Source organism: Fusarium phalaenopsidis, assembly GCF_050370095.1.
Source record: "Fusarium phalaenopsidis strain FUZ10S chromosome Unknown contig_32302, whole genome shotgun sequence".
Lineage (NCBI taxonomy): Eukaryota > Fungi > Ascomycota > Sordariomycetes > Hypocreales > Nectriaceae > Fusarium > Fusarium phalaenopsidis.
In genome coordinates, this window is record NW_028145405.1 from 5,084,867 (window position 1) to 5,109,722 (window position 24,856).

Sequence of the window (24,856 nt, forward strand, 5' to 3'; positions counted from 1 at the left end):
ACGCCGAAACAATCACCCAAACCACCCCGAACAACCCCCTCCTCAAACCGCAAAAATGGAGAACGACCGTGGCGAGATCGTGGACCTGTAAGAGCCCAACTCAAGACGCCGTCCGCGGACGGCCGCATCGGCGAACAATCCCATACTGATGTCGCATCACCAGTTACGTCCCCCGCAAGTGCAGCGCCACCAACCGCATCATCAAGGCCAAGGACCACGGCTCCGTCCAGATCTCTATTGCTAAGGTCGATGAGAACGGCCGTGCCGTCCAGGGCGAGAACCACGTCTACGCCCTCTGCGGTTTCGTCCGAGCGATGGGCGAGAGCGACGACTCCCTCAACCGATTGGCCCAGCGAGACGGCCTCCTCAAGAACGTCTGGAGCGCTCAGCGATAAAGCAAGAAAACTCGGAAAAGGTACTTGGCAATCTGGTCCTGGGCTCCCTCGGAATGGGATTCTGACATGAATTGGCCTCAGGGTTATGGTTCGGGCAAAGAAGGCATGGGTGAAAGAAACTAGGGTTGGCTGCATCTAGCAAATCCAATTCGAGGCGTTCGGCTCGATTTTGAGACAACACTACGATATCCCGACTCTATGCTCGACGATGTGACAAAGTGGTGATCGTGCACCCAACCCCCCCGGCTAGCAAAGTCTCCTCGGACAGACCTCACGGTTCACCTCACTCCGGGGATTCTGGGGCTACCTCGATAGCCTCCGTGCCGCAGATTGAACAGGCTCTGAAAAAGCCGTGGCGTTCAAGTCGTTTGCTATGGTACAGATACGGGTCTAACATGCGTTATTGAGTTTCTTGTGATAATCCTCGCCCTTTGTCTATTGATGTGATCGGTGTCGACCTGAGCTCCTGGGAATGAACTTCCAGAGTCGCCACGCTTGCATGACCCAATGTTTAATGCTATGTTCTGCACTGGCCTCCAAGGCTGGTAGTTTTCGCCGCGTAGACTGGAGCTTTTGATCGTCTTTATTCTTGCAATCGACCTACACTGTCGTTTCAACTTGATTCTTCAATAAATGTTTGCCTGCCCTATTAGCACATCTCATCGCACTGGCAGCTGTGATACTGGAGGCGCCAAGTGCTCTCACGCTTTGCTTCACTTTTATAAAAACACAACACTTATGATCTACTTTATTTATTATATTGATCATTCTTTAATGATTCATTAGCCATCTTTCGTGGAGTCTTAGGTCATGCCTTTAACCTCTTCTTTTCGCAGTCTGTGTACGTACCTACCTGAGAAGGCAGGTACGGCACTCATTCGTACCTTCCATCGCCTTTCCCATTCTCGCCTCAGCCATTGACTTTCATTTCCTGGCCTTACTTTCACTCGTCCTTGACCCCTAGTAGGAACTAACTTGCTGGCCTCTCACATTTGCGAAGGTATTCGAAGAACGAGAAGGCGTAATACGATGAAGGGTAAGTCCCTCGTGCTGGATGCGTTTCCGTCAACTGACACTCACTTGCTTGGAGATAGGTCTTTGCACCTGCCACCTGATATCGGATCTCAGAGAGTGTAGTGATCTCGACTACGAGCTCGACGACGATAGTGATTTCGATTATTATTTCGATGACTACAGCCTGAACGATACATCCCAGGACGATGATGGCGATTTCTATAGCCATACTATCGTCGAGAAGAAGAACTACAACGTTCCAAAACCGTGTTTTCGGATGAATCAGCATTGTCTCTTTCCTTCAAGGCAGAATGTCTGTCCCTACCCCTCGGCAACACAAGCTGCGCCTGCGTCTTCCTACGACTTGGACGATGTCAGTCGGCCTACTGCAGATACAGTTGAATAGCGTTCAATCAAAGGTTCGTACACCCCTTGGTCATTGAATAAAGACCTGCATTGCTAATGGCATGCAGTTTCAAAAGTACCAACGGCTTGTGGCCCTGGACCCCTCCGTCTCATCCCCAATTCGACTTGTATCGGTATTTGGGGAGGATCTTGACAAATTGATGGTATTCGTCAGAGTGCTCCAGCATAGGGTTTACTCCGAGGAGAGGCTTGAACGTTTCGTTGCTGATCATGAGATGTGACCTCCAAACGGCAATTAATTGCCCACTGCTGCCGCAGTTCAGGGCCTTGCGCGGCCAGAATGCCAGTCTTTTCACCTCCATTGCCCCAAAAGAGACCATTATCTCAATGCCACCGATACTTGCTCTTCTTGTTCCACAGAGGTATTTGTCTCGGCCATTACAGACTGTGAGCTTTCCCAACTCTCAGCCAGGCTGCATTTGCTAATTTGAATCAACTCAGATCTTGGCACGCTTGACATTGGATGTCTGGCTCTGCAGTTTCGAAAGGAGGGTAGAAGAGAAGCAACAGATACTCGCTGCTCAGGCCTCAACGACCAGGGGCGTCCAGTTTCCGGTCTAGCAGCAATCGGGGAACTATGTTGCGCAGAAAGTCTCTGGTATTAAGACCATAGCCATAGTCGCAATTTCAAACAACTCTTGCCAAGTATTACAGCTCATCGAGGTGTGAGACGGAAGCATCTCTCTCAGGGAGGTCCAGAAAGTGCGCTGGCATCCTCGCGCGAGTGGGACATGGATCTTCCGGTGCGGACCATCAACCCTGGGTCAAAGAAATGGTTGCCAAAGACTACGCGCCCGTCGTCTATGCTGTTCTGCGCTCATTCAAATACTCGATCCCTGAGCACCATCTAGAGGACTTCTGAGACGCTATCTCCTATTCCTGCATTACATCGCCACTCCCGTTGTTAGCCTCAGTGTTTATCACTGTGCCGGATTTCATGGTTATGCTACAATATTGTCAAGAGTTGATTTGGTGAGCGTCACTGGGGAGGGTGAGCTCCAACAATGCTTGGGTCGGCTGCGCCAGAATCAAGCACAGATCGTACTTTGGGAAGATTCAAGACCATCGCTATTGTGTGGCAATACAGATCATCAGACTGTTTTAGGTGGAGGATGCTGAAGTTGGCTGGATTCCCCCAGGTTGATTTGAATGGCTTCTGCCATGCTAAGTGTTAATATAAGTGAGACGCCAACTAGTATGGAGAGAACTGGGTTAAGTACCCCTGATCTCCTGTTGGGCATGGTGACCACAAACACGCGGAGCCTAATAAGAGATGAACCAAAAGCCTCATTTCTGTTCCGAGCAAATATTTAGCAAATATTCTATTAACTGGATTCCAAGCTTGACCTCTGTACAATAATTTAGTCCCATTTCCTGCTTCCCCATTCTTGGGCCCATTTTGGCTTCAACCCAAAACCTCTCGTGTCCTTCCCGTCCAAATCATCATGCGTCCCCCTTCTTCAACATGCCAAATCGCGATTTGGGTTTGAAGACGGTCTCTGAATGGTCAGAGCTAGATATCTGCAGCTGCCAAGAGGCTCTCGACATCGTTAGACAGCTCCTTTTGCGCTGCCAAAGACCGAGTCAAGGTCTTCTCCGCCGCGGAAGAAGGCGCATACTCAGGCGGGAGTTGGGCGGTCTCTAGAATCTCATTTCTGAGATCGAACAAATTGTTGTAGCTTTTGGTAATGTCGATGATGTGCTCGACCATGTCCCGGCAAGTCTTTCCTGGCAGCAGATTGTTGTCCAGTATGGCAAAGGTGTCGGGCGTGCTACACAGCGCAAGGAGCGGCTTGCGGACTGTTTCCTTCATCTCATTCGTCAGTATCTCCATGCAGTTATTGTTGAGCATCTTTGCGGCGCTCAACAGTTCCATGAATAGTCCCGCGGTTTGCTTGTGCACCTCGTTGATGCGCTGCAAGAGGTCTTCTGGCGCAACCTCTGGTTGGCCATTGAGAAGGTTCGTCAATGGGAGGAGAAACTGATATCCATCACAGTTGAAATCTTCTTTTGCCATGATCTTCCTCGCCTTGGTGGCCAGCTCGTTGTCCTTGCGCCAACCTTCGAAACCACCCAGGTACTCTCGGAACCGCTCCGAGATTGCAAGTTTCTTGGTCCCAAATTCAGTGAGACCAATGGTACCGTTCGGTCCAACGCCGAAGTGCTCAAGATTGAGAAGGCCTCCCATTGAGGCAGCGCGGAGAACTTCGTGGTTGACGTTGCCAATGAGCTCACATGCCTCATCAGCGTTGAAACCCTTCAAGTCCAGGTGTGTATCCTTTGCTACCTTCATCTTCTTTGCAGCCCGAGTCCCATCGTGATATAAACCCTCCAGCGCCTTTCGCTTCATTGCGGCGTGGGTGAACTTGATTGGCTCGATGTTGGGATCGTCCTCCTCCATGCATTCGAGGCGATGAATCTCACTTTGGAGACCGACGTTTTCCGCTTGAGCTGCCGCAAGTTTGATCGCCAGCTCTTGCTGGTCTTCGCTCTGCTGGTAGGTTAATTCCAGCTGCTGTTTGTAATAGAGGGCCTCAAGGTTGGTCCCGACAGCATCCTCCAGCTTTGTGAGTGAGTCCTTGGCCGTGGACAGTTCCTGGACCTGCTGTTCCAGAGCGTTGGTGCGATCCCGAAGCTGGTCTTTTTCGGCGAGGATGGCGTTGTAGCGAATCTCAAGTTGCTGAATGTTGGTTTCCTGACCGTCTTTGACTGCTTGCAGCTGTGCGAGGCTCTCCTTCAAGGCCTTGTTCTCCGATTCGAGCTTGGATATGGTCGAAAGCGACTCCTCTGTGTGGGAGGACCCAGAGGGCCTGCAATGGACCCGAACTTGCGAGCCATCAACCTCAATGAGGCCAATGGACTCACCAAACAGGGATTGGACTGAAGTGAGAATCTCGGTGATGGAAGGGTGCTCCTCCGTTGTAGGATCCGGTGATCAGGAGCCTAACATCGGTCAGTTTAAATGCCACAAAGACGACTGGGCCCAAAACGGGGGCATACCAGTTGAGGTGAGTTGAGATGAGCTGCCACCAAAGAGAGAACAAGGAGTGAGAGACGGCGGGCTGAAGCGAGTTGAAGGCGGGATGATGGCGGGTTTCTGCGGGCGACGTCGGGCGCAGGCGGGCGCAGGCGGGCTAGGAAGAGAGAAAAGAAGTAAGGATGAGAAGGGAAGAAAGATGAGTTCAGCAGGGGGGAGGGGATTATATACCCGTAAGGGGAGGACTGGCTGTGATTCACTGACGATAGATCAGAGATCATCTTGGTTTGTCCTTGATGCCTCACGTTGAACCAGGAGATTAGTACTTGGGATTATGAGTGGCATTCGCTAAAGACAGGTGAACTCCCCTCCCTTCTTTTCCCGTCACCCAACATTCAGCTACTTCCGTTCCTCTAGATAACTTGCTTATCGTTCTGGTTTCTGCTCTAGTCTCTTTGCATTGAGCTTGTCCCGTTCCTCTGCTGACTGCTTGTGAACCCGCTCTCGCTCTTTAGCACTCTGCTTCTTTCGCTACTCTTCCATCATCTTCCTCTTCTCTCTGGCCTTGGGATTTTGGTTGAACTCTTGGCTATCTATCATCATTCTGTCTCTCATCTCGACTACCAACTCCCAGAAAATTCCACCATGAGATGCATTTCATTTCTCAATTCTTCCCCTCCTTTCTTTCTGCGGCTCCTTGCATTGAACCCCTTCCGCTCCTCTCAAGATAACTCGTTGTGCCGTTCTTGTTTCTTCTCTAGTGCTCTTAAACAGCATCTCTCTTTCTCCTCCGGTCACATTTTCTTTCCCCGTTCCAACTTCCGTTCTTTCTGTCTTTCCTTGCGCCTCGTCTTTTCCTCTGGTGTCAGGTTTTGGGTCCTCTCTCAGTGCTTTGCTACCTTTCGGCGCAGTTATCCCATCAAGGGCCGGGCTTCAACTATATGAAAAAAACACAATACTCGCTGCCTTGCATTGTGCCTTGCTCATTCTTCCGGGGACATGATCTTGAGCCGTTCACGTTCTTCAGCGTTGCGCCTTTCCTGCCAGCGTGGAGACATCTCCCTTTGTCATCGTCTGGCTCTGTGCTTCTGTCGTTGCTCTAGAGTATGGTGAGGCTATTTAGCTCGCACAACAAAGACAAGGTGTGGCTTTGGGCTCTTTTGATTCTCAAGAAGTTCATGTTCTAATACTCTGGGCTAGAGGAGGGTCCCTACTGAGGCATCATGTAACTTGCCATTGCCATCAGCCTTCTCAAACACAGGCGATCTCCTCAACACCCCAATGTATTTTCCGGTGCTAGACATGCTAGAGGTGGCTTGAGAAGGGAAGTAAGGACAGGGGGGCATGGGCCGTTACTACTGGCCTGGGAGGCAGTGTTTTGCTTGCGTTTGATGGGTATGGAGACCGCCTGCCTAGGGACTCGATGTCTGGATGGGGTGGGCTTGAGAATGGACTTGCCATTGCTCTTGCGCTTCTTCTGACCGTGGGCACAATGGGATCAATGACATCTCACATACAACGGAAACACGCGAAAGTTGACAAGGTATGGACGAAAAGTCTTATTTCTGTCCTAAGCAAATCTTGAGTCGAGAGCTACGTCCATCACCCCTTATTGGTTCCAGTCCAAAAGCTCTCGTCTTCGCAGCCATTTTGTCCTTTTCAACCTAGTCTGCCTCCCATCCTACAAGGACCATCATCCATGGATGAAAGTAAACCCCCAAGTCCACTGGTATCCCTCAGAACTCCACGCTTCTTGCGTCCCAATCCCAAGCCTGTATCAATCCATACCATCTCTGCTCAGGAAAGTCGGCTCTTCTTGTTGTCGCCGAAGAGGTCGGTAAAGTCAGCGCTCGCAGATCCGGCATCGGAGGGTTCGAGAGCTTCAACCCTCTACTGCGCAGAGGGAGCCTGGGAAGCGGCGTTGACGATAACAGTGTCGTTGTTTCTGGCCGTGGCCGAGTCGTTGCCGAGTCTCTTGCCGTTAATGGACAGCATCCATCCCTGGCCCATCTCTCTAAGCCACATGGCTACACGCTCCATGTCTCCAGCCATCTCACCGTAGGGATCGATAAAGCGGGGAAGCAACACTTCCTCATGATTAGGGAGGAGTTCGGTCTAGTGCTTTCCCTTTGCGTCGTAACCGCCGGCGTTGAATGCGTTGTGGGCATTCTTGACTTTGTTGACGAGGCCCTGGATCGTAGCGTACAGGTGAGACCGGGGGTGGTCAGCTCCGATAGAAGTGTTGTCGTCGTCGTGAGACTCGCCATTTCCAGACTTCTTATCGCCGGCTCCGTCACCACTCCCATCAGCGAAAATATCATCGCCCAGGAATGGCGTGGTATATCTTCTCACACTGACAGCCCCCATTTTACAGCCGCTTACCACATTGGCATCAAACTCGGAACGCCAACAGGAAAGATGCATCCCGGCTGGACCACGCATCCTCCTGGCCAAGATGGCCTCCTCTGCAAGAGATATGGATGCCATGGCCTCACTAAAACCTAATTTGGGCCTACAGTGGTTGGGCCAGAGTTGCAGGGTACTATATCCAGGAATTCCAATCACTCTCATCTACAGAATCTTTCGCCAACCCAGTCTCTCACCTCAACCCAGCCACAAGTGCGATTCGGCAGCCCCATCAACTTCGTTGAAGTTGATCCGACAGATGTGGTCTATTGGAGTCCAGCAAATATCCAGCCTGATTTTTTTGAGGCCCGCATTGTCCCAGGTATACCAGCTGAAATTCCAGGTCCATCAGAGTCCCGGCAATGCTCTTAACTCCTTCACACCACATTGAAGCGGAGGGCAACTGATGAGCTGTATCATCCTGGAACTCCCAAAAAGATGAAGACGGCCGCCGAAGCCCACCTCAACTTGGAGGGACTCGATGCCGACGACACGTGCAGGCTCATGGGCCATGCGCACGAGGAAGTTCTCGGTGTTGCCGCAATGGCAGAACTTTTCAACCCCACGCACTTTGAAGTTGGGCCCAGCGGCACTATCGGTCTCACGGAATCCGGGCTCATGGCAGTTGCAGACTCAAAGGTTGCCAGAGGCGACAACCCCGAAGCCCTTCAGAACTGGACAAGGAGAAAGTGCGCCCTGGTGAGATCTTTTAGAGACTGCAAAGATTCTCAAGAGTCAGCGGTATGAGCCCAGGACAGAGGAGATGAAAACAGCGGTTATGAGGGCCCTTTATGCACTCTACAGCCAGCATGAGAGTGGGAGACCCTCCCCTGCTACCCGTTTGAGAGTGGCCAACACCCTCCCAGGGAGACCCCGGTTGGAAATAGCGCAGTATCTTGTTGGCATTGCCGAATACTACCTCAAAATGGTTGTCTTCAGCGATGGGATCCTGAAGGACGCCAGGCCTCGCCCTGTCGAGGATGCACTGCAGTTAGCTCAATCTTTGGTGCAGCAGAGGCTGCTTTCCATCGACATTCAGAGGCTGCTGGGTGCTCATGACGACGAGTTGTGATTCTTCTCAGGAAGAAGGGGGCTTGGAATGGAAACAGGGGGTTTAGGCTGGAGCCCAAAAATGGGCCCGATTTAATGCGAAATGGGAAATGGAGAAGCGTGCATACTTTTGGACTGGGCAAAGATGGAGTGAGCACGTATTTGGTAGAAATGGCCCATCACGATGGGAAGAAGGGCTTGACATGGGATCAGGTGAAGATTGGAGCTTGATCCCCAAGAAGGGGCGCCAGGGATAGACGAGGAACAAGAGTTCAGCCCAGATGCCAATGCCAGGGTGGATTTAGTAGTATAAAATAGTCATCCCTTGCTTTGCCTAGGACGAAATAAAAAGTTTCATGATTTTAATAATTGCGTGGTTGTTCATCCAGTGCCATGTTCCCCTGCTAGAGTAACACACCAGATGTCAAAGACAAGCTGTGGACAGGTAGCCGAATCTGAAGCCGTAAACGACAGAGACCACTGGAAGACAATGGAACCGTCCTATAAATGTCACACAGAGAAAGAAGCAGCCATTTCGATGGTTATTGGTTCATTAAACATAGTTAATCATCGAGGCTGACGTTGAATGCCTATTCAGCTACACTTGAGAATCAAAACATTACATGTCTCCAACGTGAATCCCCTCCTTGTATGCCTCCAACGCCCGCTCTCGGCAGTCCTTGTGCTCAACAATGGCCTTTGGGTATCCATTCTTCTTGGCCTTGGGACCGGCACCCCGGTTGTAGGGGTCGTGAACCTCCTTTTTGTTGCAATCCTTGAGCTCGGGTACCCATTTGCGGATGTAGTCACCATCGGGGTCAAACTTTTCACTCTGTAGCAGAGGGTTGAAGATCCTGAAGTATGGCTGAGGATCTACTCCAACGCTCGCCGAGAACCCCTGTTTTGAAAGCTAGTCAGTATCTTATCCTCGAGCCAAGTTTAGGTCCACATACCCAGCCACCGTTGTTGCTGGCAAAGTCGCCGTCAATCAAGCTTTCCATAAAGAAACGTTCTCCTTTCCGCCAATCAATCAAGAGATCCTTGGCAAGGAAACAGGCCACAATCATGCGGCATCGGTTGTGCATGTAGCCCAGGTGTTTCATCTGTCGCATGGCTGCGTCGACAATCGGGAAGCCTGTTCTGCCTTCGCACCAGGCCGCAAAGTGTTCTTCATCGTAGGACCAAGAAATGTTGGAGTATTCGGGCTTGAAAGGCTTGTTCATGCTAGTCATGGTTAGATGGGCAGTTAACTTGGGAGACACAATCACTTACCAAACATATGGCCAGTTTACAAGGACATGCTTGTAAAAGTCTCGCCAAGCAACTTCACTGATCCAGGTTTGAATACCCTCACTGCCCGCGTTGAGCTTCTTAGTCTTGTTCCTGTCGCGAGCAGTCCGCACACATGTCCTGGCACTGATTGTTCCAGAGGCCAGGTGAACCGACAGACATGACGTTCCCAAATCTGAGGGAATGTTTCGCTTCTTGTGGTAGTTGCCAATCATCTCCTCGCAAAACTTGTCCAGACGCTTCTTCGCTTCATGCTCTCCACATGGCCAAAGCGAGCGCAATCGCTTCTTTTCCTGGTTGTCCAGCTGCTTGTTCTTGGGAGTATCTGGAATCTGAGCATCAAAGAGCTTCTTGAAATTTTTGCGAGCGCTGGCCGGGTTCTTCTCTGGCGGATCGTATAGCTCAAGGAGGTCGGGGTCCTCGTGGATATGGGCAACCCATGCGCGATACCACGGCGTGTAGACGGCGTACTGCTTCCCGGCACCAGTTTGTAACTGCCCCGGAGGAACGACACAAGTGTCGTGGACAACTTCGAAAGCCTTGCCGTTTTCCGCAAAATCCCGGACCATGGCAGCTTCCCGTCGAAGCTCATCGACCTCATACTCCATGTTGGCGTACATATGACTTGCGTCCCATTCGTCCATAAGCTCGAGGATACGGTCCGGGATACTTCTTCGTTTTTCGACTGTCTCCACGTAGAGAGGGATGTCTAGCTTAGCTAGATCTTCTTTGAGTACGGCAAGGGTTCGCAGCATGAAATCGACTCGGACAGGCGCCCTCAAATGCGCCTCGTAATCCTGGGGACTGACGATAAACATGGCAATCAGAGGAACTCCAGCCTGCTTTGCCTTGTCGCTAGCAAGTGCCAGCGCCTTGTTGTCTGAAATGCGCAAGTCCATCTTGAACCAGTGAACAACGGCATCCTTTACATCAACTCGGTGTCGCTCATTCGCCGTGTCCTCAAGGGCGCCGATAAGTATCTCGATCGGTCGCGGAATCTCATTGTTGTTGTAGGCGCGGGCTCGCGCATTGCTCATCTCAGGGGGATAAAACTTGCGAATCACGATGTTGTTCTCTTCGGCCTCCTGGGCCTTGTAATGGGGCTGGCGCAGGCCATCGGAGCTGGAGCCGTTGGTGTTGGCAGTCTTTGCCTTTTTTGCAGAAGTTCCGTTTTGCACCGCCGAAGCTTTGCGCTTGGATTGCTTCGGAGGCATTGTCGTGAAAGTCGAGGAAATGAAAGGACTTTTTGATGATGGTAGAAAAGTCGAGCGGAAAAAGGATGGGGAGAGTCTGGATGGGATCACTCTTCTACAAGCCCTGAGAAGGAGCATGTGAATGTTTGCTCCAGATCAAATCGTCCTTTGTTTGATGCAGGAAATAGAAATGAAATTCATCTGCACGAATCCCTATTTCTTTTTTGGCTGCCATGGTGATGGCATGGCTTGCGCTGGCTTCTAACAGGAGCTCCGATGTCAAGTACGTCATGAGTTCCTGGCGATCACGCTTGCGCTAGAGATCTGAGATCTCCACGAGGTCAGTGGGCGTCGAGATCGCAGCCCGTCCTGGGGCGTTTTTAGTGGCTTGAGACCTGAGGGTTCAGAAATTTGGTAATTACAGACCCGACCCCCCGTTCGTGTTCCAGTTGATAGAAAATTCTCTCTACTATCAACCTAGATTGAATTGACACATTATTATTTGCTTCTGTCGCTCGTTGCAACTATTGGATGTCTGGGGTTCCTTCACCTCGACAAGCTTCAAGCTCTGTAATTGGCTAGACCCTTCCAGGCATCTCACGCCTAACAGGGACCTCAGGCACGCGTCACGCGTCAACCTCAGGCGTCATCTCACATCCTCAAGTTGTTCTCTCTCGCTTCGAGAATAATCCGATTCCTTGCCTCGATATATGCAGTGAAGCCTTCCACAAGTTCATTTACCGGCGCTTCCATACAGTGATCGATTCACCCTTGGCAAGAATCCGTTGGCAGATTTGCTCTCCCAAGTTCGGTTGAGCTGCTGTTATCAACACCCCCAAAGGGACCTTCCTCGACATCACATCCACGCTCCACATGGCTTGCACCACTTGTTATTCCCCAGATAATTTCGTTTGTGTCACTGTTCTCGCAAATCGAGCTGTCTGAAACGAAGCTGCTACCCCAGTCGGTATTCATTCTTGACTTGGATATTCTCCGAGTCCGTTTGGGCCAGTCAAGCGTCGAGCCTCAGGTGATCAACCACCTTCTGTTGTGTCTCGTTCCCCTGGCTTCACCTCGACAAAATTCACACCCATTGCACCTTCCTCCCTGAGGAACCGTTCGGCGCTATACGACCTATTACCTACTCAGACACAAATCGGATTCATCTCACTCACCTTTCCTTTCCCCGTGTTCCATCATCTCCCCGGAAGGCAACGTTGCTGCCCGAGTCGTCGACTCTCCGCGAACTACTCTTTTGGTGTCCGGGATTTCTTCCCACCCCCAAGGCGCGGATATGTCCTCAACCAAGTCTTGGCGGCCGTTGCCGCTCCCCTCGTCATCTGATTTGCCTCCCCTCCTGGTTTCACTGGATATTGCCACATCGGCGTACACAGTTCACATCACCGACATGGCCAACGTCTGGACCGAGAGCCTCGACAGGAAGTCCATCTGCATCAGAGGCTGGAGCGAGAACACCACCATTGACCCCAGTGATACCCCGGACAACATGGCCAAGTTCCTAGACAGCCTCAATACTGCGCTCGACTCGACACAGCCAGGCCATGATCAGACTCATCTCCGCCTTGAACCAGCGTCTAAATCTAACGCTAGCGATGGCGGTCTCACATTGCAGATTACATGTGAACTTCCTAGGCTACAGCCGCTCAAATGGCCTATGCACCTGAAGAAGTTACCGTCGTCTGCCATCGCTACAGATCTTGTGCTTCCCCTAATCCAAGCCCATCTCACCAGAAACCGCGAGGTTGAATCGTTAATTCGGACGCTGGGCCATAAAGACATTGTCATTACGAAACTTCTGGACAAGCTGGAAGCTGTAGGCACGGGCCTAGAGCATGTATTCAACGCGTTTTCCGGAAAGAAGCGAATCTCGAGAGCTGCCGCTGCAGACAAAATCCCAGGCCTAGCCCCATTTGACCGTCGCCGCTGGAAGGCTGACCTTGCATACACGGACGATGGCCCAAGCAACGCAGAGTCGTTGATAGATGATGTCCTTGGGGGAGGAGGATTGCAGTTTGAGCCTACAATGGAGGTTGCCGAATCACCTCTGTTAGATGACTGGTGGCATCAGTTCAGTGGCGCCTCCTCCGCGACGCGCCCATCGCAGGCAAAGGCCGTCCCTGCAAAGGATAAGACACCTCCGCCCAAAGAGCCAGAAACTGGTGATGATGGCGACGACGATTTTCAAGTCCAGTCAACACCACCACATCTTGCTGCCGCAAGGAAGTCCATGGCATCCAGGGGCAGGGGCAAGCCTGCCCTTGACGACGCATCCACCGAGGGTGATCCTGAGTCTCCCGCTTCGGCCAAAGATGTCCCCGTTCCTCCCGAGACACGGAAGGAGACCAGGCCGACTCGACGGCTAGGGGCACTCGGCCGAAAGAAGCAGTCAACTCCGCCCCGATCCCCCAGTCCCAAAATACTTCCGCCAGCGAAGAAAGCGCCGAGCCCAAAGGTCGATGACTCCGAGACAGCATCGGAGGCAGAAGACGACGGTGCAACAGCCTCGCTTCCAGACGATGATCCAGCCCCAGCACCTTCTCCCTCGCCTCCACCTAAACCTGTTGCGAAGAAGAGTGGCCTTGGGCGCATCGGAGGAGCCAAGTCTAATCAGCCCGTCAAAGAGACATCACCGCCCACAGAACCTGAAGTGACTGAAATTGCCAGGCCGGCCACCCAGAACCCCCCTAAACGGTTGGGTGTGATTGGGAAGAAGGGGGATGCAACGGAGCCATCATCGACTGCAGATGAGGGCAGAGGCCGGGCCCGGTTAACGAAAGAGGATACACCAAAACCAAGAGAGACTTCACAAGAGAGGGCTGACCGCAGACGAGAGGAACTCAAGAGGGAGCTGGCGAAGAAGGCGGCAGCTGGTCCGGCCAAGAAGAAGCGGAAATTCTAGTGTCGTCACTCTTTGATATTGTCACATCGCTACCTGTGTCCCCTCTAACCCTACACCAGGAGTATCGTCTCGTCATGAGGCAGCAAAGTATAGGAGCGGCTGACCTTCTCTGGGACACATCTTGAAACTCCTGGCTGCTTGGTTCGGCGTTGATCGGTTCCAGTGTAACAGTTCTCCGGACCACTGGAATAAGGTCATTTATTCACCTCATCAACATTGTCGGAGGTGAGGCCTCCGGATCCATTTCTAGGCCAACCTCAGTCTTCGTTGTGGTCGAGCTTCGTTTCCGCCCAACCCGAGATATCAACTTCAATCTACACCTGTCGTTCCTGTCTTATCTCTGTCTTCTGTCGCCTTTACTTTGAAGAAGCGGATTTTGGTCCGCTGAAGATCTGTGTCGGGCAGCTTTTCCGGGTCAGACACGCGAAAGATGAAACTCCGCTGCAGCTATCCGACGATAGGCTCTCATTCTGCACTCAAGGTTATTACCTGCAGTTTCGTGTGTTCATGCTGTGCGCGCCGAGCAAGGCCAGATTTGTGACACCATCTCGGCCTGACACTTTCGCGCATGTCATCTGTATATGTCCTCCCGCGTTCTCGCTGGCAATGGCCTCGGTCGGACTCGTGGGCGTGTGTACCGAGGTTCGACTCACCAGGCACACCCGCAATTACCGCGACTGGATTACGAGATGGTCTTCACTATCAAGTACACGTTATCATGAGTCGTATCCTCAACTGGGCCCATGTGCTGGAGCAGGCACAAGTGCACCGCGCTCTTCCTCACCATCCATGATGGGTTCGCTCATGCACCTTCATCAGTTGATTATCCATGTATCCTCTTTCCAAACACTTGTTGGTCTTCATAGGTGTCTCATCACTCTCGATCAGACAACCTTTCCATTGAATAGCTTTGCATCGCCTTCTCATGCTAAAGATATTCGGAGCAACACGGGATGCACTAGATGATCTAGAGTACCTACCATTGCGTCTATCGGCAGCGACGCCTAATAAGCCGGGATCTCCCTCAATGAGGGCTGTCACCTTTTGGCATGCTGCAAGAGACGACGAATCAGCTGTGGCGGATTTCCCCAGAGCAAGGGGAAACCCTGCTATCGAGGGCTTTTTTGTCTACCACGGGCAGGCTCTTGAGAGCAGGCAGGCTACAGTTGGACGCATCACAGAGCGAAGCATCCTCTTCAAACGGAGCAAGCATGAAATTGAGAGATAGGCCTGCGGTTGGTCGCAGGATACCGTCCACGACGACCAGGCTGGCAACATCGTACGATTAGGGCTACAGGGCGTTTTGATGGCGTCTCGATGGCAGCGTTGCCGAAGACACCCCTCTCACTCCCCCGACGCACTGCGTTCTGGAGGACTGCCCGACTCGGTCATGCCCCGACGCTGATTCGCTCTCGGGAGAACGCCGTGTTGCAGTCAAAGGGTGCCACCTTGCATGCTCTGCCTCTGGGGGATGAACTGGCACTTAACTTCAAGACCCCTGCTAGCTGGTCGCTATACATGGCGGTACAACAGGCGAGAGAGGGAGGTCACCGCAGGTACCCTGGGGCATGATGTACTCGAAGACGGACTCATCTAACACCGGATGACTAGTGCGGCTGCCAAGGAACGCGTCGAGGAGTGTCTAAGGCGGGAACCAACGTGGGTACACAGGTATGTCAGTGTGTGCCATTGCGAAATCTCCTGCAGCAAGTGTCTCTTTATTACAAGGGTAAAAGGTGTGTACACCCTTCCAACAGGCTACGGATCAAACGCTTTCGCGATGAAGGTGGCTGCCGAGAAAGGGGAGAACGGGAAGAGAAGATGCTCTTCTTATGCTGGCTTCGCTCAAGATGGAAATTACACCAGGGCGAGGGTTGTAGTCGGCGTCAGATCGTCGCCATGCAAACTCGACTGCAGAGGGACCGGGACCAGGACCATGGCAGCCTGCCAATGCTGCTGGTTGTTGGGAACACGGTTGACGGTCGTGATATGGAGCTGGTCGTCTCATTTCGACCTGCTCCAAGTGCAGCGGCGCTTAAAATACCGGGGCTTGGCATTCGTGCTACCTTGAGCCAGCAACGGATTCAAGGGGATCGACAACGGTGCTGGATGCGGAAACGACACTATCGTGACGGTCCACTTGATGCGGCATGGTTGCGGATCACTCATCCACCCTGAGCATCTATTTGAGAAGGTGGCGCATCTCCCCTCAGCCAATAGATGGCACATGTGGTCAAATGAGATATGGTGCAGGTTGGCTGATCTCCATCAGCATTTCCAGAAACCCGGTTGTCGTCGCGATCTAGTCAAATCTGTTTAGATCGCGATATATCTCGATCGTGGATTGGGTGGCTGCCGATGCCTGTTGGATCGCACCAAGTACCGGGCTACGGATAATGGAAGCCGGCCTCCCATGCTCGCCCTCCCTCGACAAGACTGGACGATAGTCTCCGGATTGGGGTATAGGGCAGGGATAGAGGATTCTCAGAGGGCTGGCTAAGCTGGTTGAGATGATGGTGTGGGCCGTGCTGCACGTTGCCTGTCTCTTTAAGACCAGGTTCCCCGGTTACGCCAGGACAGCAAGCTACAAGCGTTTGATGCGACCTTGGGAACTCCTGCGGGTCTCGTTCGTCCGCCGCAAGTCGTCATTTTCACTGCTGCCGTAGGTGGTCGAGAGACAGTGCAATCCACGGCACGTCGTTCGCACATCGCAGCTCTAAACGACCAGGGAGGTGAGAACACACCGAAGGCAGGGCACAAGTCGTCCGAATTGGAAGCCGTGCAGGTCGAGCTGCTCTGGGCTCGAGCGGTTGCCATGTACGTTGTTGGTGATGCTAGGGCTGCTGAGGCTGGCAGGCCCAATGGGGACCCCAGAAGAAGGCGATCACCACCCTGTCCCTGGCCACGAGACTCCAGGCCCGTTGGCGGAGGCATGGGCCAGACGGGGTCTGGATGACTCTGCATCCCCCTCGCGTTTGGATCAAGATCGAGGTTGAAATCAAGATCCAGGAGATCGGGGGCTCATGGCTGCCCCCCAAGGTTACATCTGCGACGCTGGGGCTGCCTCTGCCTTTCTGCTCTGGACAGGGGTGAGGTCTGTTTGGTCATTTTCTTTGTCGACCCGCTTCCCGATCGCATATGCGCAGGCACACTCAGTCGATGCTGTGTTGTGCTGTGGATCGAGCAATGCGAACTCGATGGCCTGATGCTTGATCCTCGGACCTGGTGGCCGGGAGGAGAAGGGGAAGCAAGATCCAGGACCCAGCAGGAGCCAACGCGGCGTTTGGCTACACAGCGTTGCTCCCGCTCCGGGAACTGAAAGAGCATGATGCAATCAATGCCGTTCTGCAGACATTGATGGAGCCAGGTGGATGAGCACAGAAGGCCCGTGGCGGATGATGGCAAGGAGGGAAACGGCCAGACGTCAAACGTCAAAAGTCAAACGTCAAACGGCCAGCACACACACACGCACACAGATACCCACTGGCAGCAAATAGGCTTCTACAGTATGCTCGCTCTGGATGTCAATCACAGTTCCGATGACAGCATGCTGGGGTAGCGATTGGGGGCGACTGGCTCTCGGCCTCAGCCTCCACTGGACGGCAAAGGGCAATATCATCTCGTGCTGCACGTTTCCTCGGCTTCTCATCCCATCCCCTTGATCTGCAGGGAGCGCCCAAGGAAGGGCGGATCGATGGACGTCGGTTGTAGGGCCAAGGGTTCGCCGTCAGCCACGGTTGGTGCAGAACACCTTGCCTTGTTCACATTGTCCAGTGGCAGCACCAACCGTGTAAACGGTGCAGCATATCGTCAAAGTCTCACACACACCACCAGAACACGCCCCGCATGCAGGGGCGTTTTGCTTTTCCTTGCCTCTTTGAGCCTCCTGCCATTCGGGGCTGAGCTGTGTAAGAAGCGCCAAGGCCAGAGCGCTGCAAGCTGCTGCTGTGTGAAAGCCCGCAAGTCTACAGCGTCCGTCGGTCGCGCAGGTTGTCGCTGTCTAGTCTCTGCCACGAAGAGCAACGAACATGACCGGGCCGTCCCTCGCTGGGGGCAGTTATCCGTCAAAGTCCCAAAGGCGACCAGTTATGAAGGCGACAGCTGAGTCGGCCGACCTGCTGTGTCATGCTGTGCCGCGCTGTGCTATGCTTTATGTGAGCACAGCGAGACGTCGTCCATCCAATAACCGACACCCGGTGTGTACGCTGCGCGCCGATTCGCCATTCTGGCACCCCTGCCACTCGCTGCCACTGCCATCTCTTTTCTCCGCATCAAGGCCTTCCTTTCCTGTTCCTCCCCCCATGTGGATGTGGATGCTATCCAATGCTCGCAAGTTACGTCGACCCTTTGTCATTGGGCCGGCAGTGACCGAGTGCCCGGGGCCGTTGGCTGTCCACTACTTGCGCCTGAGAGATGAGCCCGCGACCAACACAACCCAGGATGCAGTCAATGAATAGGCTCCACACCACCCATAGCCATAGGGAATGGTGAATGGTCTGGGGATGAGTGTGTGACCTGTATTGCTCGTCCGTTTGCGACAGCCGAACGAGAGAGAAGACGGCGAGAATTCCAGGCATGACGGAATGCAACGAGGCTGAAGAAAAAGAAAGTTGAAGAAGCCGGAGCCATGTGGGACAGAAGCTTGACGAGGAAGCCCACGGAACCTTTCTTGTCTCAGCAAACGCCCAGCGGCATTTCAGCCAGCCCACGTTGCGAGAGCACATCTACCTATCTCTTGGATGTACGTGTGGCTGCAATGTCGTGAGGCCAACAACGGGTTCTAATAATACACACATTCACAACGTAGGGCGTTTGACAGTCGACGGCGGCCGCCGTCTACAGTCTGCAGATCTGCCTGCATCTTATTCTACAGTGTCGTCTCGTCTCATCTCGTCTGATCACTCGGTGTGCCTGGACATGGCAAGCCCAAACAACGGGCCGCGCTCAAAGGGATGAGGAGTCATGTTTGGAAAGCTTTGTCCACGGCCCGTCCGGCGCCAGGCTGAGGCTGAGATGCTCGGGAACCATGGGTATCTCCCGTCTCATCTTGATAGGCTTCCCTGTCGAGTCTAATAGCTAATTGCCCGGCCTTGAAGTCTTTCGCCGTGGAGAGTGGAGAAAGACTAACAGGATCTAAGGAGAACCCCTCCGAGGCTATCTCTCTCGGCTTTGCCCCTTTTGGAAATAAGCCTCCGGGACATTTTTTGCTCCATGCACCGATCTCGACCTGGGTCTCTCTGTGTGCGTGTAGGGCGACGACACCAGCAGCTTCTCTTTTTCTCCTTGATCTATCTCCTCCCTCAACGAGGATAGCGCGATGAGGCGTACCAGGCACGAGGCAGGCGTCAGAAGGAGCGATTACACAGTAAGGTAAGAGACAAAGCAGAGGATAAGAGGGAGGGATGGCCACCGGATGACTTCCTGTTGGTTCCAGGCTCTGACCCGAGGGAAAGGAACCCAATTATGCTAGAGAGTAACCGAACAATGGCCTCATGAACCCTGTCCTGGCCTGTCCTAAGCCCTCTCGTATTTACGAAGTCAGAGCACACAAGAGAAGGAAGGATGCGAGAGAAAAAGCAAGGCTTGATTGGCAACAGAGTCTGGACGAATCCATCTCGATGGGCAGTTGTCAAAGCTTCGAGGCTAGTGTCAGCGACAATAGAAAGATAATAACCTCAACAATTACACGGGCAAGATGATCGTCGAGCACTAATTTTGGGAGGCGTAAGGTGAGTTTTGTTTTAATTCTTCTCTCGTAAGAAGGTCTACCGATGATGCTATGTACGAGGTGCCGGTGCTCTCTCGCTGCTCTCTTTCTCTCTTTTTGCTCTCTCCTCCATTATAGACCAACCCTCTGCCAAGCTTCCATCTCTCTCGCACGCTGAGTGCCCAGGAAGCGATCACAGAAGGGATGATAGAAATGCCGACGATGGCATGTTGACAAGTACCCAGTATTTGATGCTGCAAAGTAGAAAAAGAGGATGGAATATGGCAGTAAAAACGAGGTAAATCGGTTCTGTCGATACCATATGCAGTGATGTGGACAAGGTGTTTTCATAGAGGTCTTGTTGCGCGTGGGGGGTAAAAAGACAGACAATAAAATAGAAAAGAATTAACACACATACACACCAAAAGGGCAAAGTTAAAAGGGAATAGAAGGAAATAGGGAAGAGAAAAGAAAAGAAGTAGAAGCACAAAACAGACTTAAAACACGCTTTGAGGGAGACCAATGTCGATGTCGCTCAAACGGATAAACAGACAAAATGATGACTCTCGTCGTCCTCGGGGAGCGAAGGAAGAAAAAAAGACGGAGCGCATCGTCTAGACAGATACTGTAGATAGATATCCAGGCCTCCCAAATCCGGAAGAGAGAAAAAAAAAATAATCAACAAGAGGAGAGAAAGAAAAAGATGATGTCCCGTCCCAAGCCGTCTCTAGCTAACCTCTTTTTCCGGTGAACGCCACTTGTATGGCCTTGAACCAACAACAAATAAGATTCAAGAGAAAAAAAAGAAAGAGAGAGAGAGGTCATGATTGACAGACAGACATCTTATGCCTGGCTGACAAGACACCCAGATGATCTTCCCCTGCTATCCCCCCCTTTTCCTGCGCCGTCGCAGACCCAAGAGGAGAGATTGTTGGTGGTGGTGATGAATGTTCGTTGTCGTTTCGTCTGGTCGTGATCCTTCCCTACTGCACCCAACTCTGTGGGACAGTCTTGTACCACAGTAATAGGCCAACTTGCTTTTCCAAAGAAGGCTTTGTCCTCTCTTCCCGCAGTCGCCTCTCGCGCCCTCCTCACATTTTTTTTTTTTTTTTTCGCTCTGCGGTTTGGTGATTTTTTCCTTCTTTTTTTTGCTTTTGATATCGTCAATTCTGAGAGAAAGCCACCAGAGACAACAGACGCAGAGACAGAGGTGGTACGCTCTCTCTTCCTAGTCCGTCATCCCCTCCGGATCGGCCGCCAGCGGCGTGCCCGATGTGACCTTGTGGCTGCCGACCTAAGCTCCGCAAGGCGGCACATCTCAGATTCCGTTGTTGTGCCAGTTGTAAACTAGGTTGTGGCCCATCCCCAAGAGGCGCTCGTTGAATCCGCCGCCGCCGCCGCCAACATCGTGGTGGTGGCTGCCTGTGGGCTGATAGACACCTGTGACGTCGCCCATGCCTAGAGGGAACCCGCCCGTTGACGAAGGTCCGACGTACATGCTTCCTTGGCCCGCCCCGGCCCCGGACAGAGAGTAGCCAGCGGTGCCATGGTGGTTGTTGCTGGCGCTGGAGGGAACGATAGCCTGCGAGGGCATCAGGCTCGGCTCCGGGACCATCAGGCCGAATGGGTTGGGTGCAGTCGCCTCGGGGGTCGGTGTCATAGGGCTGTAGTTCTGCCCCTGCTTGATTGGCATCTGCTGCTGCGATCTCTGGACTCGCGGCACCATCAGGTCGTCGTAGACATAGGCTGGCTGGTGATACATGGCCGGGAAGGTGGAGCGGCGCATGGTATGGGCATGAGGATTAGCATGGGGATGGGCATGAGGATGCGGATGCGGCATGATACGGTGGGCATGCGATGTTGGTGGCATGGTGGCCGCCTCATGCGTGTAATGGCGGCCACGCAATTTCGACTTGCTCGTTGCGCAACCTCCTCTCCTTCCAGACATGGCTTTTGTGGAAATTGGGTTACCGTGCTGTTGGAATCCGTGACTGTGGCCATGGTGGTTGTAGGGATGATGCTGCACCTTGGACCCCATTGCTCGGCGTGCCGAGTTGCCAGGGCGGTATCTCGTTGTGCTCTGCACCCCGTCGCGGATGGCCCAGTCTACCAGCCTCCACTCTGTCGATCTCTTGGGGTCTCCGCCTGTCGTCGATTCTGTCATGCTAGGGCCGGACCCGGGCTCCTTCTTGGGCGGATCTTTCGTAAAAGCCTGTCAAGATGTAACTGTCAGCTCAGCTCAGCCTTGGACACATCCAAACGCCTTCCCCGATACATCCTCGATCTCATCCATATCCATCATCATCCCCGGCTACGTTAGCCCGTGTGCAGCACGATACACCCCGGTAGCTACAGCTGAACAGGACAGGGAAGCACAGGGCAGGGCTCCAGGCAGGGCAGAGCAGGGGGTGTGGTGGGTGGGTGGTGTTTAATCCAAACTACCTTTATGAAACAGGAAAGAAAATCTGGAGAACACCAATCGCTCCTCCAAGCCAACTAAACTCACTTCTCACGTACCTTGTTCATGCTCAGGTTGTGGCGGATGCTGTTCTGCCATCCTTCAGCATTCTTACCGCTCTTCTTTCCCGTGTTTTCGTTCTTGGACTCTTTGTCCGTGTTGTCGCGGAACCACTGATAGATCTCTTGCAGAGTCATGGCGTGCCCCGGTGCGCCCATCAGGGCCCGGTAGATGAGTTGGGCATAGGGTTCCTCAGGCTTAGCGCCAACAGCGGACGAGCCTTGCGATTCCCTAGTCTCCGGCTGCTTCTCTGGGCTCGCACGGTTCTCTGGTTCGCCCGCCGGCGACTTTTCCTTCTTGGTCGTCATGTAGGTAGGAGCATCCAGCAACCCTTCGCGGGGGGAGTTGGTGCCTGAGAGCACTCCGGCTGACGATGTCGGAATCGTTGCGGGCGACTGGCTTCTTGGAAGACCGTCCACTTCACACTCAAGGCCCTGACTCATGCTCGCCGTGAAGGGCGTCAGCACCTGAGGGCCCCGAACGGGAAAGCCTTCTGTCGAAGTTGGGGTACAGATCCGAAGGTTCTTGAAAGACTCTTGCTGGTTCTGATGGAGTGTTTCCGAAGCTTGTTGCAGAGGGTAGTCTGGGGAGGACCACGTCCTCGGTGAGACTGGTGAAGGGTTGTAGGAAGTGGTTGGGGCGCTCCCGCAGGTCGGCGAACTGTGGTAGGAGTAGTTATCCAAGTCATCGGGGCCTGGGGGAGGCGAGGGCCAAGCTTGGTGATGGCTTCGAGGCGGGTAGTGAAGACCTGATTGTATGGAGGTGAAGGGAGTCGGAGTATGAGTCGCATAAGAGCGTTGCTGGTGTTGTTGCTGTTGCTGCGGTTGTTGTGACAGGGTCGATGATGTGGGCAGAGAACCGGCCTCTGAGAGATGTGGTGACTGATCCTCAGGACCCGATGAAAGGGCATAGTATGACCCCATATCGGTAAGCTCTGACACGCAGGATGATTGTTGCTCGTGACCGGCAAGAAGGGGATTCGTGTAGCTAGAGGCTTGCCCGCCGTGAGGGAACGGTGGATCCATGGCGGTATGGAAAGAAGTCAAGGGGAGGAAACACAATCGGTTCTCGTGGTGATTTGTCAATAGTGTTCTCGGGACGCGGAGATATCAAGACTCTTGTGCGGAGCAAAGAAGATGAGAACGAGGGAAGAGAGTTGGGAGAAGTATAAGATCAACAACGAAAGTAGACGACGGGAGATGGCAGCGTTACAATAGACACAATGGGACAAGGTCGGGGGGTGGAGGAGAAGGAAGAGGATATGAGAGGAAACGGCGATATTTGATAGCGATGGAAGCAAAGAAGGACGCTTGTGCCTCTTCCCGGTTGGTTTGGGGTAGCAAGACCAGCAGCAACAAGGCTGGCTGTTGGAGAAGGGCCTGCTTTAGACGGCGATCCGTTGATAGACAGCTGCCCGTTGGCGGATCCAGAAATCTTAGCTCTAGATCACTCCTTGACAATAGTCGAAGCTGCAGCTATGGGAAGACCCCAAGATCCAAGTAGAGCGGCCCCGGGGGTGTGAGCCAAGTCAAGAAAACGGCCAAGCCAAGCCTCAAGGAGCCATCAAGCTAAGGCCAATGGCCCGTGGCATACAGGAAAACGGCCAGGGTCGTCCTCCACAGGCACCCCTCCGGGTGCCAACGACAACGGCAAGCATCCTGGCATGCTTTGTGTGTGTGTGCCTGTGCTTGTGTGCTATGGTGCGGCCTTCGGCCATCAGCCATCAGGTACAAGTCTGATGGCCCCCCAGGGCGCGCAAACGGACTCTCAGACATCTCTGGTGGCTTCGCTGCGCTTCAAGAGCATCGTGATGGGCTCGATAGGCACTGTTCCGGCCTGGCACGCCATCATGTACGGGCACCCCCGTACCCCGGTCTCAAACTGCCGCCAGATACTTCCAGTACTTGTGGAGTAACAAGGCCAGGGTTACTACTGATGGGAGTTACGCCTCAGGATGGGGAAGAGGCCCCAAGCAAGGCACCTTGGGTACGTTCATTCTTTCGTTCGTATGTTCGTTCGCTCATCCGTTCGTTGCTCACGGGTGGAAGCACAACCTTGCAGCAGAAGACTCCAAGAAGAAATGTGCCGACACTGGTTGGACCAGTCCGCCAGGCCTTGTGTCGCATTCCCCCTTGACCCGTCGCCAAATCTTCCCTCTCCCCTCTGCCGGAGCGTCTCGGGCTCATCTGGCATGGATGTGTGGTATCGCGGCCGAGATGCATCACACCGACCCATGGTACGTGTTGCCAAACCGGCCTCAAGTCACTTGACGGTAGCTCAGCCGGTTTGTGCTCTCGCCAACGGGGCTATCGCGGGACCCAGACGTCTCGAACGGCACCTTGCATCCCCACGATACCAATCGGGATGCCAATCTGCACGCCAATCAACTCATCAGCTGGTCGCCGTCCTGTTTGACCTCCCGTCTTCCCGCTGCTACTGCTTCTCCTGTTGTGAGTCAATATGGAACTCCGGAGCATTTGCCAGAAGCTTGTTGAAGCATAAAATCACCACTGCATGGCGGCCCAATGCTCAAGGCCAAGGCATGGAACAATCTGTCGAAACTTCACTGTCAGGTGCCCGACTGAGAACTGAGGCTTGAGGCATCTTGCTTCGAGCATCTGCTGCTGCTGTTGCTGCTGGTGCTGATGCGCCAATCCTCTTTTTGATTGCTGATGGCTCGCGTAGGATCCTCCCCCTTAACAAATAAACGCAAAGACGGGCGCGGTTCTGCACTGCCCGTCCCATATCCGGCCCGTCATCGCATATGAACGAGGTCCTTCCAGAAGCTTTCACCTGCAGGACGCTTGGCCGCCCAAGTTTGACTCCCCTGGGCCAGTCCAAGGTGCTTGCGAAGAGTCCCATCCACTCCCGATGTGTGCTTGGACCTTCTCCGCGAGCGACGATGTCATCATAACGCAGGACCGGCAGGTGTGATTTCATACCTGCTTTGATTCCACTGA

The 24,856-nt window shown here is 53.3% G+C and overlaps 7 protein-coding genes across 7 annotated transcripts; 3 read left to right on the forward strand and 4 right to left on the reverse strand.

The window, feature by feature from the left end:
* Positions 1-55: 55 nt before the first annotated feature.
* Positions 56-395, forward strand: LRP88_08923 (40S ribosomal protein eS21; the record flags this gene model as incomplete). Its single annotated transcript, XM_083245419.1, has 2 exons — positions 56-87; positions 164-395. The coding sequence occupies 2 exons, from the start codon at positions 56-58 to the stop codon at positions 393-395; spliced, it is 264 nt and encodes an 87-aa protein (XP_083099913.1).
* A 2,953-nt stretch (positions 396-3,348) lies between these two features.
* Positions 3,349-4,954, reverse strand: LRP88_08924 (uncharacterized protein; the record flags this gene model as incomplete). The annotated part of the gene is made up of 3 exons (XM_083245420.1): positions 3,349-4,645; positions 4,701-4,778; positions 4,836-4,954. 3 exons carry the CDS (start codon positions 4,952-4,954, stop codon positions 3,349-3,351), a joined length of 1,494 nt encoding a protein of 497 aa, XP_083099914.1.
* Positions 4,955-6,702: 1,748 nt separating this feature from the next.
* LRP88_08925 (uncharacterized protein) lies at positions 6,703-7,179 on the reverse strand (the record flags this gene model as incomplete). Its single annotated transcript, XM_083245421.1, has 2 exons — positions 6,703-6,899; positions 6,954-7,179. The coding sequence occupies 2 exons, from the start codon at positions 7,177-7,179 to the stop codon at positions 6,703-6,705; spliced, it is 423 nt and encodes a 140-aa protein (XP_083099915.1).
* A 477-nt stretch (positions 7,180-7,656) lies between these two features.
* Positions 7,657-8,290, forward strand: LRP88_08926 (uncharacterized protein; the record flags this gene model as incomplete). Its single annotated transcript, XM_083245422.1, has 2 exons — positions 7,657-7,917; positions 8,111-8,290. 2 exons carry the CDS (start codon positions 7,657-7,659, stop codon positions 8,288-8,290), a joined length of 441 nt encoding a protein of 146 aa, XP_083099916.1.
* Positions 8,291-8,887: 597 nt separating this feature from the next.
* Positions 8,888-10,772, reverse strand: LRP88_08927 (deoxyribodipyrimidine photo-lyase PHR1; the record flags this gene model as incomplete). The annotated part of the gene is made up of 3 exons (XM_083245423.1): positions 8,888-9,166; positions 9,222-9,492; positions 9,541-10,772. 3 exons carry the CDS (start codon positions 10,770-10,772, stop codon positions 8,888-8,890), a joined length of 1,782 nt encoding a protein of 593 aa, XP_083099917.1.
* A 1,273-nt stretch (positions 10,773-12,045) lies between these two features.
* LRP88_08928 (XRCC4-like factor-domain-containing protein) lies at positions 12,046-13,671 on the forward strand (the record flags this gene model as incomplete). Its single annotated transcript, XM_083245424.1, has 1 exon — positions 12,046-13,671. One exon carries the CDS (start codon positions 12,046-12,048, stop codon positions 13,669-13,671), a length of 1,626 nt encoding a protein of 541 aa, XP_083099918.1.
* A 7,025-nt stretch (positions 13,672-20,696) lies between these two features.
* LRP88_08929 (uncharacterized protein) lies at positions 20,697-22,921 on the reverse strand (the record flags this gene model as incomplete). Its single annotated transcript, XM_083245425.1, has 2 exons — positions 20,697-21,590; positions 21,896-22,921. 2 exons carry the CDS (start codon positions 22,919-22,921, stop codon positions 20,697-20,699), a joined length of 1,920 nt encoding a protein of 639 aa, XP_083099919.1.
* Positions 22,922-24,856: the final 1,935 nt, after the last annotated feature.